The sequence below is a fragment of the Phoenix dactylifera genome, chromosome 7 (genome assembly GCF_051530095.1).
Source record: "Phoenix dactylifera cultivar Ajwa chromosome 7, Ajwa_hap1_PhDact_Kaust_v1.1, whole genome shotgun sequence".
Classification (NCBI taxonomy): Eukaryota; Viridiplantae; Streptophyta; class Magnoliopsida; order Arecales; family Arecaceae; genus Phoenix; species Phoenix dactylifera.
The window spans coordinates 30,911,518-30,927,902 of NC_143196.1; the positions used below are offsets into that span (position 1 = coordinate 30,911,518).

Here is a 16,385-nt window from a genome sequence, read left to right on the forward strand (position 1 = left end):
CTCCTGACATCTACGGATCCTCGGCTCTCCACGGCAAGTTAGCCCAGCAGAGTCTGGTCAACCATGATAAGTCTCTGATCTCGGCCATACCTCCGACACCAATGCAATGATTCGCCTGGTAGCGTACTGGTTCGGGTCGTACGACGCCCTCACCACCGACATCAGCACAATGATTCGCCTGACCGTGCGCCGACCTGAGCCACATGCCGAGCCGTACTATGGCCTCGCCCTGTTACATCACAGGTAAACCGACCCCCACCTATAAAAGGGAGCCTTGGCCTCTCAGGAGGGGGTTGGGAAATTCCGCGCCTTACAAGCACTGTTCATCTCCTCCTTACACTATCTGCCCCCTCCCTGACTTGAGCGTCGGAGGGCCGGCGCCGGAAAACCCGGCCACCGGTTTGTCTGCAGGCACCCAGACGGAGGACGCCGCCCGCTGACGGATCGCTGCCCCGCCGTGAGGACCCCCAGCTCCCTCTCTCCGGCCACCCCAGACGAAGGACGCCGCCCGCCGACTGGTCGCCGCCCCGCCGTGGTGACCCGCAGCTCCCTCTCCCTCGACCGAAGATTGCCCCCGGGTCCAATTTCCAGCAACAATACTTAATTTTTTATTCGTATCTGTATTTATTTAGAACAAATATAGATATTAATTTCGATATTCGTTTGATATCCGTATCCGTATCCATATCCGTATCCGTATTCATCTCAATTATTTGATTTGTCTATATAAAAAAAAATCACACCATCTCTATAATAGGTAACTACTTTTTTTTCTGTAGTCGTCGGAATTATTCGTAATAGAAAATTGGCTATAATTGAAGAAAACTTATCAATAAAATTTATTTTTATTATATTCGTGCAGTGTGTCAGACTTTTCTTATATATAGTACGTGCCATTTTCATGGCAATGAGTGTTTTATCCTTTTTTAAGATGTTCTTTCACACGTAACAAGGCGTAGCCGGTTGGGAATTGGATCTGACCTGCATCTATTCAAGTTAGTATTTCAGCTTTCCCCCATTTCCCTGCAGCTCTATGAAGTTAAAATTTGTCATGTTAGGGTTGGTCCGAATTGATTCAGCCTACCAGGATTGGGCGAGTACGAGTCTGGGGCTGACACCACTGACAGGGTTCAGTGACCAGGTTACAAGCTCGTGATGTATGAGTTAAATGCTACATGCGAAGTTCATAGGTTCATATATCTATGCCTGACACTACAATGTCCTATATAGGGTAGTTGAGGATATTATATATAAAATCTTTGTTGGATAATGGGTGTATCTTTTGTGTGAAGGAAGGTTTCAATTTTCTTCGTGCCAATCCATCACTGGATCATCCATTTGTCACTTTCAGATATGTGCAGACAATTGATTAGAGAGTTCTGGTGCTTTGAGATATGTGCTGTGAGTTGATCTGACAATGGATTCATGTGAAGGAAGGTGAATTCTGATATAACCCCCATCCATCTTTGTTTGGGGTCGTGATTGTCGTAGCTTGGCCTATGGGAGTATCAATACTTAATTTGACTTAATGGTAACCTTGGAAAGAAAAATACCATTATTACCTCCTAAGGTTGCTTAAGTTTATCTCTTCTTCAAACACTTCCCACGCATTACGTGTACATGCTCCAAGTTTCAGCTCTCTTTGTTTATTATAGAGAAATAAGAGAGGCGAACCAATTCAAAACTGCGATGGCATTTATCAACTTATATAATTGGCATTTGTTCATAAAAAAATGTCAAATGAGGAAAAAAAATGCTAACTCAAGAGATAATAGTGATCCATCCTGATTGATCCGATCACAAACAATTCATCTATCTCACATACTGAAATGCTATCTTTCCACCCCATGAATGTTAGTTTTCTCATAAGCTAGGGTTTAAGGATATGAGCAACACCTTTGTGAATCTTGGATATTTGGGCTGTCAGGTTCCTTGAATCAGAGTGCTCCATATGCAGCAACACCTTATACATACATAAATATATGCATACATGTATCTCTATGTGATTGTATTTATGTATATGTATATGTATATGGGTAAGTTGGAGGGTTTGATGAGTTCAACACTTCAAACAGTATATTGTTTTGTTTGACCACAGTATTATATAAGATCATGACAGAATGAACTAATCCTAGTTAGAAGCTTGAAGATTTATATCCGTTTATATTATGACCATCGCAACGACAACATCTGCTAAATTCCTAATTCCTACACTGACCTTCCACTTTATGTAAAATACCAAAGAGTAGCCAAAAATTTAACACATTAGCATGCTGTAATGAAGGCTAGGAAGTTGCGGACTAACCTTGCCGAGGATATGAATGCCGTATGGACAATAAGCAAGGATATTTTTGTACATGGGGACAGGTCAAAGCATGGACAGCTTTTGGCGGTAAATGTGGAGCAACGGTTAAAACGTCCGCCATCCATTTACCCGCCGACCCTAACTAACTTTTAAAACCGGAAATCCCTTGCAAGGTCCGTGAGGCGATATAACACCTCCAAGCCCTCCCCACCCCTCGTGACAGAGAGAAGGGAGGAGTCATGAAATAAAAGCCTGGGCATTCTCTTCTTCCTCACCCTTCTCTTGCTCTTTCTCTCTGCCTGAAACTATTTGGCAGGACCCCTCAAGGCAGAGGGAAGGAGGAGGAGGAGCTCCAATAGTCTATAGCCTCCTCCTGCTCCCTGGTAAAACATGGATTCCGACCTCAAAGAGAAGCAGCGGAGGAAGATGGTGATCGCCGGCTCCTCCGCCATCCTCCTCCTCCTTTTGGTGGTCGGTACGGTCGCCACCACCACGTACCAGGCCGAGGACAAGCCCAATCCAAACCCCAGCACGATGCACTCCACCAGCAAGGCCGTGAAGATGCTCTGCGCCTCCACCGACTACAAGCAGACCTGTGAGACGAGCCTGACCAAGCTCGTAAACACCAGCACACCGGACCCCAAAGAGCTTCTCAAGGCGTCCGTCACGGCGGTGATCAACGAGATCAGCGAGTCCTTTTCCCACTCTCGCCTGATCAAATCCAACGACAGCCGGGTCCAGGATGCAATTAACGATTGCTGGGAGATGTACCAGGATTCCAAGGAGGATCTCGTGAAGACGCTGGACAAAATCATCGATACCGGCCTCGAGCACCTCCCGGATCAGACCCTCAACCTGAAGAATTGGCTGAGCGCCGTCTTCTTCTACCAGGAGACGTGCGTCGACGGGTTCCCGGAGGGTGAGCTCAAGAACAAGATGAGGAGTGCGATGAAGACTACAAAGGAGCTGACGAGCAATGCGCTTGCCATGGTCGGGCAGGTTTCCGACATCCTGACGATGCTCGGCATCCCGTCATTCAGTCGCCGCCTCCTGTCGGTGGAGGACCGGCCTGTCATGAAGCGAGGCTACCCCTCATGGGTTTCGAAAAGGGATCGTAGGTTGCTTAAGGAGTACCTCAAGGTCAAGCTCAAGCCCAATGTGACGGTGGCAAAGGATGGCAGTGGAAATTTCAGCACCATCAATGATGCGATCAGGAATATACCACTCAAACATGATGGAAGGCAAGTCCTCACTACTCCAGGGGTTAGTAATTAATCCTATATATGATTTCCTAGTGATGATGGTTAAGCTAATACGGATGTTAAAAATAGGTATGTGATCTACATCAAGGAGGGGATCTACAACGAGGCAGTGAATTTGACAAGCGCATATGCCAACATTACGGTGTACGGTGATGGGCCAAAGAAGACCATCGTGACCGGAAACAAGAATGTCAAAGATGGCACCAAGACTTCACACACCGCCACATTCGGTAGGTTAATCAAGTTCAAAGCCAAGGATGACAGTAAACGACGATTTTTTTTCTAAGATTCTGTAGCCTGGATAGGTTAATTTGGGTATTGGGTTTGCATGCTTTGCTCAATACTCACTAATGTAGCTATATTTTTTGTGGTTGGAATGTTAAGCTTTAGCTGTAAAGTCCGATCCAGAGTACGTAGGCTTTTTGTGTGTGTGTGTGTGTGTGAATATCCTGAACTTGTTATAAACTCGTAAGCAGCATCTGGTTCAGTTTCAAAGCAGGTAAAATTTAGGCTTAAACCATGTAAACAGGTTTTGAAAAATAGGAACAAGGAAAGAATAGTGATCCAGGGCAAAATTATCCAAAAAGAACTTTTCAACCGAAAGCTAAGAACTGTAGTCAAACAAAACTAGGAACGACGTGACACAAGGCCATGCATAATTACTTGCATTTACAATTTTTTTCCCTTATTCCGGAGCCAATTAACAAAATTAATAGAGTTTCGAACTACTCATTGAATCATAGATTGGTGTAAGGAAATAAATAAAAGTGGCGTCGCTCTCCAGGGTGCAAGGGGATAACACCTCTGAGATTAGCTCCTTTGTATAAATAGTGAAATGGTCGCGAAAATTTTCTCAAAACCTAGTTGCTAATTACTATAGCATGTGGATGTTGCAATTGGGCAGTTGCTTCTGGAGACGGGTTCATGGCCATCGACATGGGATTCCACAACACGGCCGGCCCGGAGAAGGAGCAGGCGGTGGCCCTCCGGGTGCAATCCGACCGATCCATCTTCCTCAACTGCCGGATGGAGGGGTACCAGGACACCCTCTACGCCCAGTCCCACTTCCAGTTCTACCGCGGCTGCGTCATCACCGGCACCATCGACTTCGTCTTCGGCGACGCCTCGGCCGTGTTCCAGAACTGCCTCTTCCTCCTCCGGCGGCCCCTCGCCAAGCAGAGGAACATCGTGACCGCCCACGGCCGCGGCTACAGCCACGAGAGCACCGGCTTCGTCATCCAGCACTGCAAGATCAAGGCCGACAAAAGCTTGCACGCGGTCGAGAATCACGAGGTCGAAAACTACCTCGCCCGCCCCTGGAAGGCCTACTCGAGGACCATCTTCATGGAGAACCAGCTCAGCAGCTTTATCCACCCGGCTGGCTACCTGCCGTGGGACAAAGACTTCGCCCTCAACACCCTCTACTACGCCGAATACAACAACAAGGGCGAGGGCTCCAACGTCACCGACCGTGTGAAGTGGCCGGGCGTCCATGTCATCGACAGGAAGACGGCGGAGAAGTACACGGTGGCCAACTTCATCGAGGGGGAGAGATGGATTCCCGGCAGAGGAGCTCCTGCTCATATGGATCTGTACTATCGCTGATGGAAAAATGGGAAGCTGCTTGCCGTCGGAGGCTACTGAGCGCCTGGGAGAGGTGTCTTGTTGGAGTCAGTCATGTAACATGAGCGAGCAACTGAAGGTGTATGATATGGTGGGGTTAGCGCCAGGGAAGAGAAACAACTCCACTTCTTTGTAGCCAACATGGGAGTTGATTGTTCGCTGCTTTTAATTTGATATGGTTGTGTATTCTGCCAGTCTTGCTCCAAATAGCGAGAGTTGTTTAATCTTGATAGGTTTCACTTGCCATTGTTGTTTTTCTTCTTTTTTGTGTGGTTTGGGTGGGGAAGGCTTGGGAACTAGCTGGATGCTCGTTCGTGCGAGAGACAAGAATCATATAGCTAGATTACTGGGATCCAAGGACTCGGAGAGGAGAGATGCAATCAATAGGGCGTCTCTCGAGGTGAGCATCTAGAGGTGAGCATCTAGAGGTGAGCAGCTGCTCATAAATTGTTTGATGGCCATCCATCTCTTAATCTCTTAATGGCGGCCATCCACAGCTGCATGTAGTTCTCTACAGTGCCCTGCATGCATAGTGGGCTCACTAGAAAAATATTATAACTAGCATAATTTGAAACCAAACTAGCTAGTACTTCAAGATTTGGAATTGCTCGGCCGAGGTCCTATTAATGAGTCCAAGATTGATACATGCTTGAATGGCTGGTGTTATGAGCGTTTTAGTCATTCTATTCAAGTTGACATTAGATGTATGGGGCTCAAGGCTTGACTTAGTCTTTCTCTATTAAGTATTTGTGGTCAAGGTTAGCATAAGAATAATTCATATACTTATCCTGGCCACGAAGCTCCATAAGACCCCATACGTAGCTCAAAGGAACATGCCACGAATAGTACACGAATAATTCGTGTACTGTCAGAAAACCTGAAAACGACTCACCATCAACATCCTCCACATTCCTTCTCTTTGTGATCATCATGAGCATTACAGAAGCAGGCATGCTTGGATGGCTTGATGCACGACAGAAGATATGGGCTGAAGAATGGTGAATTTGACAAAATTCACGAGCAATATCCTAGCAATTGCAACAAAAATGTTAGGCGAACTTGGAAAGGCAAATGTTTTAGCTTATCGAAGGCTACTAGCAACTAATGCCTAAACAGAAAAAAATCATCACAACCCAAAACTGGACCGACCCGAATGAAAAAATTGGCATAGTGATCGGACAATGTACCATTCCCCCTTGTGGCAATGTAACCACCCCGGCATGCCTAAACAGGCCATAGAATGAATACTCCATGATGACCATCATGCGATCGGAGGTGGGTTCAGGTTGTATCATTCACTCGAAAGAGTAATTCACCTTCTTTTGCGACATCAACTATTAGTTCATGCAATTGTTGCTTCGAGATCTATGCAGGTGGATGGAAGAAAGAGATTGGAGTGCATTGAGATGAAGTCCTAAGTGATTCTATCCTACAATTTTTTGTCCTACTTGGATGGAAATTCTCAAATGAAAATCTTGTGCTTAGAGTCTCAGACGAGCCTAGTTAGAGACTCCAGTCTCTCCTAACCTTGACAAAAAGGAAAGGAGTGTTTGTGTCAACACAAATTCTTTTGCATCAAATCTAAAACTTGCTCTTTGATATCCTTTGGCCGACTTGTTGCTACTGTAAACTCATTGAAGGGTCATCATCTGCGGTTGATAGTCCTTTCACATGTCACAGCACGGATATTGAAGCTAGCTCTTCCCAATGCCACAAACCTGCAACAAGCGATGGAAGATTTGGACTACATTGACAGCAGAACGAGCCGGCGCCTGGCTCTTGACATGGTCGGACTCCAACACAATACTGCAAAATTCAAATGTCCTGCAGACATTGTCACACATGGTCACATAAATTCAGCTATATTTAAAGCTCATGATTCTTGATATACAATGTCTTCATCTTAGAAATGCATGTGATGATCATTAAACAAGCGGAAAAGATTCTTGTTGCATCGCAATATGTATATAGAATTCCAAATGGTAGAGTGATCACGCCAAGTTATCTCTTGATCATTAGTTAATCTAAGCATTTCTTTTATCAAGGTTTGACAAAAGAAGAAAATGATGGTACTACTGGCCTAGTTTATTATCTGATTTTGTTGCTATCACAAGATAAAATATTTTTGGAAAAATGTGCCAACTTGGAGCATACATGGTGACTTATGAATATACAAATGGTTATTTTACAAAATATTTATATTTTTATATATTATTATAATTTAAGAAAATCTATATTTTGATGAACATGAAGAGTTCATCCAGTCTAAATTACATGAACAACGAAAAACATATTTTTTTGTTAGTATTTAAAATTTTATTGCTATTGAATGTTAGTATTTAAAATTTTTCATATGTACATAGAGGATCCTCGACTTTTATTGCTTATTACTTTTATTAAAAACAAATTCAAGAGAGGCAATTAGTCAAAAAAATTATCAATTGTCAGCTAACATATATACTCTTTACGGCCTTCCCTCTTATCTCTGTTGCCAAAATTTAGTATTTTATTTTTGATAAACACATTCTTTGTATCTATTAATTGATTCACTCTATAATAATGATCAAGCAATAGAAAGTACATAGATTAAAGCAAAAGATATATTTAGTAAACTTACTTTAAAATTGTGATGGATAAATCACAACCATCAATTAATACTTTTCCCAAACATACATCGTCGTGCTGATTTCAAAAACATTATGGAGTGCCTCAAAAATCACCACAATAACTCTATAGAGGCACACCATGATTGCCTTTTTTTTTTTTTTTTTTTTTCTTGGTGCAATCTTCGGAAGGGAGTTATCAATACTAACCGGTGGGCATTACAATTACTATTAAAATGTTAAGCAATTATTGGTTTAAACTATAATTCTTGTTTATCTTTACATATAATTCATTCCTAGCCCATTTTGACGGACTAGTTTTTAAAATTAATATTATTTAAATATAACTACTTACAATTCATTTAAAGTTGCTAAATCCATCAAACCTAGGAAAAACTAGCCCATTGTTAATACAATTTCAGGAAGATTAAGACACTAATATAGTATGTTATAGAAGCGGCCAAGAAGGAGCCAAGCTTTGCATGATGTAAAACATCATCTAAAGGGAATATAAATAATCAAGATATAAAAGAAATGGAAAAATAGACTGAATCCTTCTTTCGTTGACTATCTTATTTATTTAATTTTAGTAGATCCCAAAATCAAAAGTCTTCAGCATTATCACAATTGTTAAATTTTCTCTAATGTGCATGACACGTAATCAATTCTAGTTGTAACAACAAATTCAGGTGGACTGGACAATAGATTTGCCCCAAAAAAGTGGGTGAGAATCCCATGGGTTTAATGTTTCAGCGTCCCTGAAGTCGGAAAGCCGACTCTATTGCCAAAAACTCCCTGCCGGCGCAGTCTTATACGTGCCTTCGCACATCATCCGAGTTGAAAAAAACGAAAAGGAATTGTGCTCTGTGCTGTGTTATCAACTCTCCCACGCCAATTACCACTCGTCCCCAATCCGTGGGCTCTCCAAGCCGGACGGATTCGAGACTCGAGGGAGAGAGAGAGAGAGATCTTTTTGAATTTTTTTTCTGCTGCCGATTGATTCACAACTAGGCGTTCGTTCTCTTGGGCATCACGGCGACTCCTCTTTAAAAGTCGTTTCACGCCCTCCACCCACTTCACCATGCGCCGATTCGCCACGGAAAAAGTCAAGAAGCTGATCCTTGGCTCTTTTCTCTCCACTCGATCGCCGGCGCCTTCTTCTCACCTCTGCTCCTCTTCTGCTGCCGCCGCGGCGTCCGCCATGGGCTCCACTCAATCCCCTCCCGTTACTTTCGATTCTATCAATCCAAAGGTGAGATCTTTTCCGGTTTGATCCATCAAGATGCCTTTTTGATCTCTTAGTTCCGATTTTCCGATGATTTTGTGTCTCGTTATCTGATTGTTTTTGCTGGTCTGGTCAAACGGCGGTGGCTTTTCTATGTTTTGGATCCATTGCTCTCAAAGCTGGCCCCTTTTTTTATTATTTTTTATTTCGCCGATTTGATTGCTAAAGATTTGGTTTTCATCGTTTCTTTGACCGTGACTTTAGTATTCTCCTTTCATGATTTTTCTTTTCCATTTTATCAGCTCCAGCGGGATTGGATTAATGGGATTGCTCGTGGATCTTTCTTGTGATAATTCAAAGGCGACAGTTTTAGCCCCATGTTTGCTTGTTGATGGTTCTTTTTCTTATTATTCTTAATCTTTCCGTTTGGGTCCATCTTTTATTGTCTTTTAGATTACGTGAATGTGCTGCTTCTTCTTCTTCTTCTTCTTCTTTCAGAATTTGGCTTCGAATTTAACAAAATTTTTAGGCCTCCTTTATTTCCCCGATTGGTCTGTTTATTTTTCTTTTTTGTTACTGGATCTTATTTCTATCTGTTTGCTAATTAAATGGTTTGGCCTCTTTCTAGTCATTTCTGTAGTTCGGCTGCAAGTCTGTAAATTACCTTTGAACCGCTCCTGTCATTTTTATGATGTCTTTGCTATTTTATTCTTGGATATGCAATTACGGTTTGTGCATTGTTATTTGCTGGTTCATGTTAATTAATCTGTGTTTCCTCAAATTTTTCCAGTTATATTCCTTATATGCATAAGAGATATCTTCAGATTTCTTAACGATGTCTGATACATCAATATCCATAATGTTGTTTGCTGTTGCTTTATGTTTTGTTAGATTTGCTGTTTGCCATTAGCATTTGCAATGTATGATTGATATCCTGATAGATGTGGGGTCTTATTGTCAAGCATTCTTGATGATAAGCATTCAGGTTCTAAGATTTATAAGTCGATGCCCGATTTCATCTGCTGGCTGACAAATGTTAAGTTTTGTCACGTTTTCTTCTCTCTTATCTGTTATGTTTCATCTCAGTGCTGTCACGCTTTCTTTTTCTTTTTTTTTTTCTTTTTTTTTTTGAGAGAGAGAGTTACCGTAGAGCTTTTGACTGTTTTCCTTTGTTTGATTTTTCCCTTCGCAACATGGTAGGTCCTTAAACTGCTATTATACACTTGCACACTCTTACTCTTCATCATTCAGGTTTTAAAATGTGAGTATGCCGTCCGTGGAGAGATTGTGAGCCATGCCCAGGTACTTCAATTTTCTAGTCGATAAACATTCCATATTCTTTGTTTTCTCTATTTTTATTGGATGTTATTGTAGTATTAAAAACGTAGTCATTATAAATGATATTGGATCAGAAATATATGCTGACTCAAAAATAATCTGAGTTGCTGGAGATAGAACTTTCTTCCTATCTATTAATTTAATTACTATCACTTAGCACTGGCTGAAGGTCTAATTATTTTTAGTTCAAAATATAGACATACTTTAGATTTCCTCTTTACTATGGATTCATTTTGAGCATCTGCTTTAGCGAACTACATCAGGATGTATTGCAAACTGAATTCCCAATTCAACTTCTCTCTCTCTCTCTCCCTCCCTCCTTCCCTCCCTCCATCTCTCTCTCTTTTGTTTTAAAGCCAATTGTTACTACTATCTATGTATTATTTGGTCTCACTCTTTGCCTTTTGCATTCTCCTTTTTTTTGACTTTCATGTCTAAATTGAGATACTCCCACACCTGGCAAGTTGCAAGGCTGAACTGTTTAAAACTATTTTTTGATTTTAGAGTCTGATGCTATGACCATCAACTGGTATTTATCACTTACAATTGCACTCCTACTAGTTCTACCACTCATATATAACAATATGGCTATACTACACTGGTTTTACTCTCTTGTCCTTTCCAATCTTCCATACTATATAACTAGTTTCATTGTTGCAGATATAATTGCATAATATTCCTTTTTAATCTTTTTGGTGATATTCTGATATATAGATATTCATTCTTTTCCATGGTAGTGAAAGTAACTTGTTCTTTAAGTGCCTTGCCATCACTAATAATTTTAAAAAAATGTTTTCTGCAGTCTGACTCTGTTAAGTGTCTTATTTTCCATGTGATTTATGATTCCCCTCTTTAGTGGTTCAAGAAATTCAATTTAAGGTGGATAGAAGAACATGTTCTGTTTCTGGAACTTGTCCAATTAGAATGTTTTAGAATGAAGGGTATAGGAACCTTGTCAATGCAATGTGTTGCTGTCTGTGACCAATAGATTCTGCTTATAAATTTTGGCAACTTGTATTCTTAATTTCTTTATCTTGGCAAATGGTTATATTGTGTTGCTAGATTTTTATTTGAAATTTGATATATGTGTGGTTGAAGATAGCAGAAAATCAAGTTAATTATTCTGCTAAATGCAGTTATCTTTAAATTTCATATCTGCTAAAGAATCTGTCTACTTTTGGCCCAGCGCTTACAACAAGAGTTGCAAACCAAGCCAGGTTCTCGTCCCTTTGATGAGGTGAGTATTATTAATCCATTTTCCCTTTGTATTATGATGTTTTTAGAGTAGCATGGCACTTTCAATTTGTGTTTGTATTAGAAAGCTGTCACTTCAAGTTGTGTGTGTTTTCAGTTCATTAAATTTGTTTAAGGTTTCATTTTAAATTTTCAATTGTTCCGGCAGATACTTTATTGCAATATCGGGAATCCCCAGTCTCTTGGTCAGCAGCCAATTACATTTTTTCGAGAGGTCAGTATTCTATTGAAGTTTGACCAGTATAGTGAGGTTCATTCTCTCTTGGATACTTATGTATCCTATTTCAGGTACTTGCCTTGTGTGACCATCCATCCATTTTGGACAAAAGCGAAACTCATGCCTTATTCAGGTAAAGTTAACCATAATCAGAATACATTGACATCAGAAACTAAGTTTGTCATCACCAGTATTATTCACAAGCATTGCAAGGGGTCGTCTAAATAACACTTTCTGAAAATACACATGGTCATGGCTATTACGTAGGGTCATTATTTTCTTTATGCATAATTTATGCAATCCATGGGTCTCTTTTTACCCTGTTTCAATTCTCTTTCTCTTGTCATTATTTTTACATGGAAGACTTGAAGGATTTTCCCTGGAGAAAGGTGGGGACTTTGGGCTTTTGGAAAGATAAGGAAGAATTCTCTCTGCTAGTCATATTACCATGACAAAAATGGGTTTTCTGTACATAACCCCTTCCTTTACAGATTAATTGCATATAAATATTCCTCTTTTACCTCTTTGAATTTGTATATGTCCCTTATCCCAGAATACTACCTGAACTAAATTTCTACTATCCAGAGTGGAATATGTAATGCATTTTTCCCATGTCTCCTCATTCAGACCTTTTTAATTTCTAGAAAGTGAGCTACTCAAGCTCCCCATTGCCATCATATGCTAGTTTGAGCTAGAATCAAGATCTCAACCCTAGCAATCATGGTAGCAAGGAGCTCAAGCATAATGAATGTGACAATGAGAAGCTCTAGTAGCTCATTAGCTAGATGCTCTGAAAGACCAAGTAAGGGCTAAGGGGAGGCAACGAAAGAAACATGGTAAATGTTCCATTAAGACTGACAGAACATTAATATGGATGCTTGTCGGGAATTTCTTTTAAAGCGAGGGTAAGTTGAACTGTAAGTATGCCAAAGAGTGGTCTTGTGCATTTATATATAGGAAAGGGGTTATATGCGAAAAAAACATTAAAAAATTTGTAATGCACCATTAATTTTCACAATTGTTTCTGCCCATTCCCTATTTTGTGACTTCATGCCATATTGGTTCTTTTCCTTCATTACTTTGTGTAGCTTATCTGGTGGTTGCGCCGAAGAACTCCCTAGTTTAATTGCTTAGGCAATATAGAAATATCATCTTTCATCCAGATCAGGTTAATTTAGTGTGTCCAGCTTCTTTAAGTAGTAAGAACTTCTATTATGCTGTTAAACGAACAAAGACCCTAAAGAAAGATAGGATTTTTTTTAATACCATTTCTACTTGCTTATTAACCGTTGCATGTTCTTGCATCAAGATTTATAGCCCTTGCAAACTCACGGCTTCACATTATTAGAAAAACTGCTCGTACTTAAGGTACCATTTTTGAATTTCTATAACTCGTTGCAGCGCGGATGCTATAGCACGAGCATGGCAGATTCTGGACTTGATTCCTGGCAGGGCCGGAGGTGCATATAGTCATAGCCAGGTAAAAACGTGCTCAGTAGGTTTCACAAGCATATTCTCCTTGTAGCCCCATGAGCTTGAGGTTTTTAACATTCTGTGTTCCAGGGAATCAAGGGCTTACGTGATGCTATTGCTGCTGGAATTGCTGCCCGTGATGGCTTCCCTGCCAATGCAGATGACATTTTCCTAACAGATGGAGCAAGCCCTGCAGTACCTACTTGACCTTTAGAACTTATGGCAGTCCTTTTTCTAATGAGTGAAGAGAAATTACCTGCTTATTTTTTTTGCTTTCCCTCTCTCAGGTGCACATGATGATGCAGTTATTAATAAGATCCGAGAAAGATGGCATTCTCTGCCCCATCCCTCAGTACCCATTATACTCGGCTTCAATTGCTCTGCATGGTGGCTCTCTTGTACGTTCTTTACCTGGCTATTGAGATTTACTATATGTTCTTTATTATAATGTCTGACACCTTGTCAAGCATCAAGTCAGTTCATTTAGGCTAGAGAGATCAAGAATTTGCTTTGGAAGTTTGTATAAAATGAACTAAACAAGAGAATTATTTGATCTCAGGTCCCATATTACCTCAATGAAGCAACAGGATGGGGACTGGAGGTTTCTGAGGTTAAGAAGCAACTGGAAGATGCTCGATCCAAGGGCATTGCTGTTAGGGCGATCGCAGTGATAAATCCAGGCAATCCCACGGGACAGGTTTGTACTGATCTTTTGTTATCCTTTTTATCCCCCTTTTTTTGGGGTGCGGGTAAGGGTTGGGAGTTCATGAAAACCTTTGGATGGAGAACTAAACAGTATGTTATTTTTCTGAAAAATCTGACAGTAAATAAAGGACATTATGTCTTGCAAGGATAATTTTGATAATATTTTGACGTCAAAGCAAAAGAATGGGTTATGTTACATATGCATGTACATTTAATCTTCTTAATTATAAAGAATAATTGTTAGTAGTTTTCACTAGAAAACTTGGTTGCAGAAGAACAACTCTTTGATCCATGCGCAGATAGGAGTATCTTCTTCTAATAATGATATAGTACCACCAATATATTTCCCTACTTTTCTATGACAGCTTTATAATAAAGTTTTTGCACATGATTTTTTTTTTCCTTCATTTTAATTGTGGTAGTATTATCTCTCCAGGTTCTTGCAGAGGAAAACCAGCGCGAAATAGTGGAGTTTTGCAAGAAAGAAGGCCTTGTTCTTCTAGCAGATGAGGTGTGATACGTACTTAATTCTTTTGAAAAGTTAAAGCAATGTCAACGGCCATAATCAGCTTTTTAACTACATGCTTATGAACTCGAGTTTCATCGTACTCAGTGCCTCTGGTTACTAATGCACTATGTTAAAATTTATATAGGTATACCAAGAAAATATCTATGTTGACAACAAGAAATTTAACTCTTTCAAGAAGATCGCGAGGTCAATGGGATATGGCGAGAAAGATATTTCTTTAGTATCATTTCAGTCAGTTTCAAAGGGTACGGTTCCCTGTTTTAGATCAACAAATGTGTGTTCAAATTTGACCTGAATATCCTTGATTTATAGTTATAAGAGCAATTGCTGTCATTTCCATTAGGGTACCATGGGGAATGTGGAAAAAGGGGAGGCTACATGGAGGTTACCGGTTTCAGTGCTGATGTGAGAGAACAGATTTACAAAGTGGCATCAGTAAACCTCTGTTCCAACATCTCTGGCCAGATTCTTGCAAGCCTTGTTATGAATCCACCAAAGGTGAGTATTCTGTTGCTATCAACTTATTTACTATCTGGCAGTGACTAAGCTTAGAAAAACCTCTATTCTCAAGGACTAACCAAAAGTTTCCCATGTGTCACAAATGAGTGGGAAAGTTTTATTTCATTTACTTAATAGAATTCAATATGTCATTGCAAGAAAACCTGCAGGTTGGAGATGAATCGTATGAATCCTTTATTGCAGAGAAAAATGGGATCCTTTCATCTTTAGCTAGGCGTGCGAAGGTTAGTGTTAACCATTCTTTGGTGATGTTTATTCTTCTCAGAATTTGAAAAAGATCAAGTGATCATTTGTCCAGGAAAAATTAGTAGTCTTGTTTCGTCTGATTCATGCAATGTGCACTGGCTGTCTTGACAACTTGCATTGTTAGAAAAGGAACCTTTGATCTATGTTATTCACCTTTTCTTTTTCTATGCAACAAGGGCTCTTTAATTTTTAAGCTTATGAAGATTTTGTTATCCTCTTCGCCTATTGGGTGCAGGCTTTGGAGGATGCATTCAATAGCTTAGAAGGTGTGACATGCAACAAGGCGGAGGGAGCAATGTATCTCTTCCCCCGTCTTCACCTGCCTCAGAAAGCAATCGAAGCTGCCAAAGCGGTTAATGTGGCCCCTGATGCATTCTACGCTCGCCGTCTTCTTGATGCTACTGGAATTGTCGTTGTTCCTGGGTCCGGCTTTGGGCAGGTGAACTTGCTTATGTTAAATTTATGAATATGCACTAATCTTGAAAAATAACTGATGTCTGCAGCTATCAGTTGGATTGTGATACTAACTACTTTTTTTCATTTCATTTGGAAAAAGGTCCCTGGAACGTGGCATTTCAGATGCACAATCCTGCCACAGGAGGATAAGATCCCAGCCATCATCTCCCATCTCAAGGCATTCCATGAATCATTTATGGAAGAGTTCCATGACTAGGCCTCCTCTCCAACCCACCGAGCTTTCATCCCTGTGGTGTTATCTCTCCATCTGATGTATAAGATAATTGAATCAGAATAAGCGAACCACCATCCATTCTTTTTCCTTTTTGTGGATGGACCAAGTGCATGTTGTCACTCGACTGTTATAGCACAGGCTTCCTTTCAAAATTTAATGTGATTTTCTCAAACATATTTGGCCATTCAGTGACTACTTGTTGGTTGTGAAAGATGCTTCTTTCTGTGCAGGTTATTTCATTTATATGAACTGCAAACTGCTTTGTTTGATCATTGTATGAGGTTGTGCTAATGAGATTTGCTACATCTTGAATGGATTGTCCGATCGCCAATTTTAGTTGTAGGTGGAGAGGCTGGCGCTAGCTTTTCCTTCCGGATGAGTATAGATGATGTCCT

At 40.6% G+C, this 16,385-nt stretch overlaps 2 protein-coding genes across 2 annotated transcripts; both read left to right on the plus strand.

Moving 5' to 3' along the window:
- Nucleotides 1-2,584: 2,584 nt before the first annotated feature.
- On the plus strand, nucleotides 2,585-5,209 carry LOC103702618 (putative pectinesterase/pectinesterase inhibitor 13). Its single transcript, XM_008785122.4, has 3 exons — nucleotides 2,585-3,546; nucleotides 3,637-3,797; nucleotides 4,472-5,209. The coding sequence occupies exons 1-3, from the start codon at nucleotides 2,696-2,698 to the stop codon at nucleotides 5,170-5,172; spliced, it is 1,713 nt and encodes a 570-aa protein (XP_008783344.3). The 5' UTR covers nucleotides 2,585-2,695; the 3' UTR covers nucleotides 5,173-5,209.
- A 3,271-nt stretch (nucleotides 5,210-8,480) lies between these two features.
- LOC103702613 (alanine aminotransferase 2) lies at nucleotides 8,481-16,178 on the plus strand. Its single transcript, XM_008785110.6, has 15 exons — nucleotides 8,481-9,045; nucleotides 10,270-10,320; nucleotides 11,543-11,593; nucleotides 11,759-11,824; nucleotides 11,899-11,960; nucleotides 13,229-13,307; nucleotides 13,391-13,495; nucleotides 13,588-13,698; nucleotides 13,860-13,997; nucleotides 14,442-14,516; nucleotides 14,659-14,779; nucleotides 14,878-15,032; nucleotides 15,203-15,277; nucleotides 15,535-15,738; nucleotides 15,856-16,178. The coding sequence occupies exons 1-15, from the start codon at nucleotides 8,875-8,877 to the stop codon at nucleotides 15,970-15,972; spliced, it is 1,581 nt and encodes a 526-aa protein (XP_008783332.4). The 5' UTR covers nucleotides 8,481-8,874; the 3' UTR covers nucleotides 15,973-16,178.
- The last annotated feature ends 207 nt before the right edge of the window (nucleotides 16,179-16,385 follow it).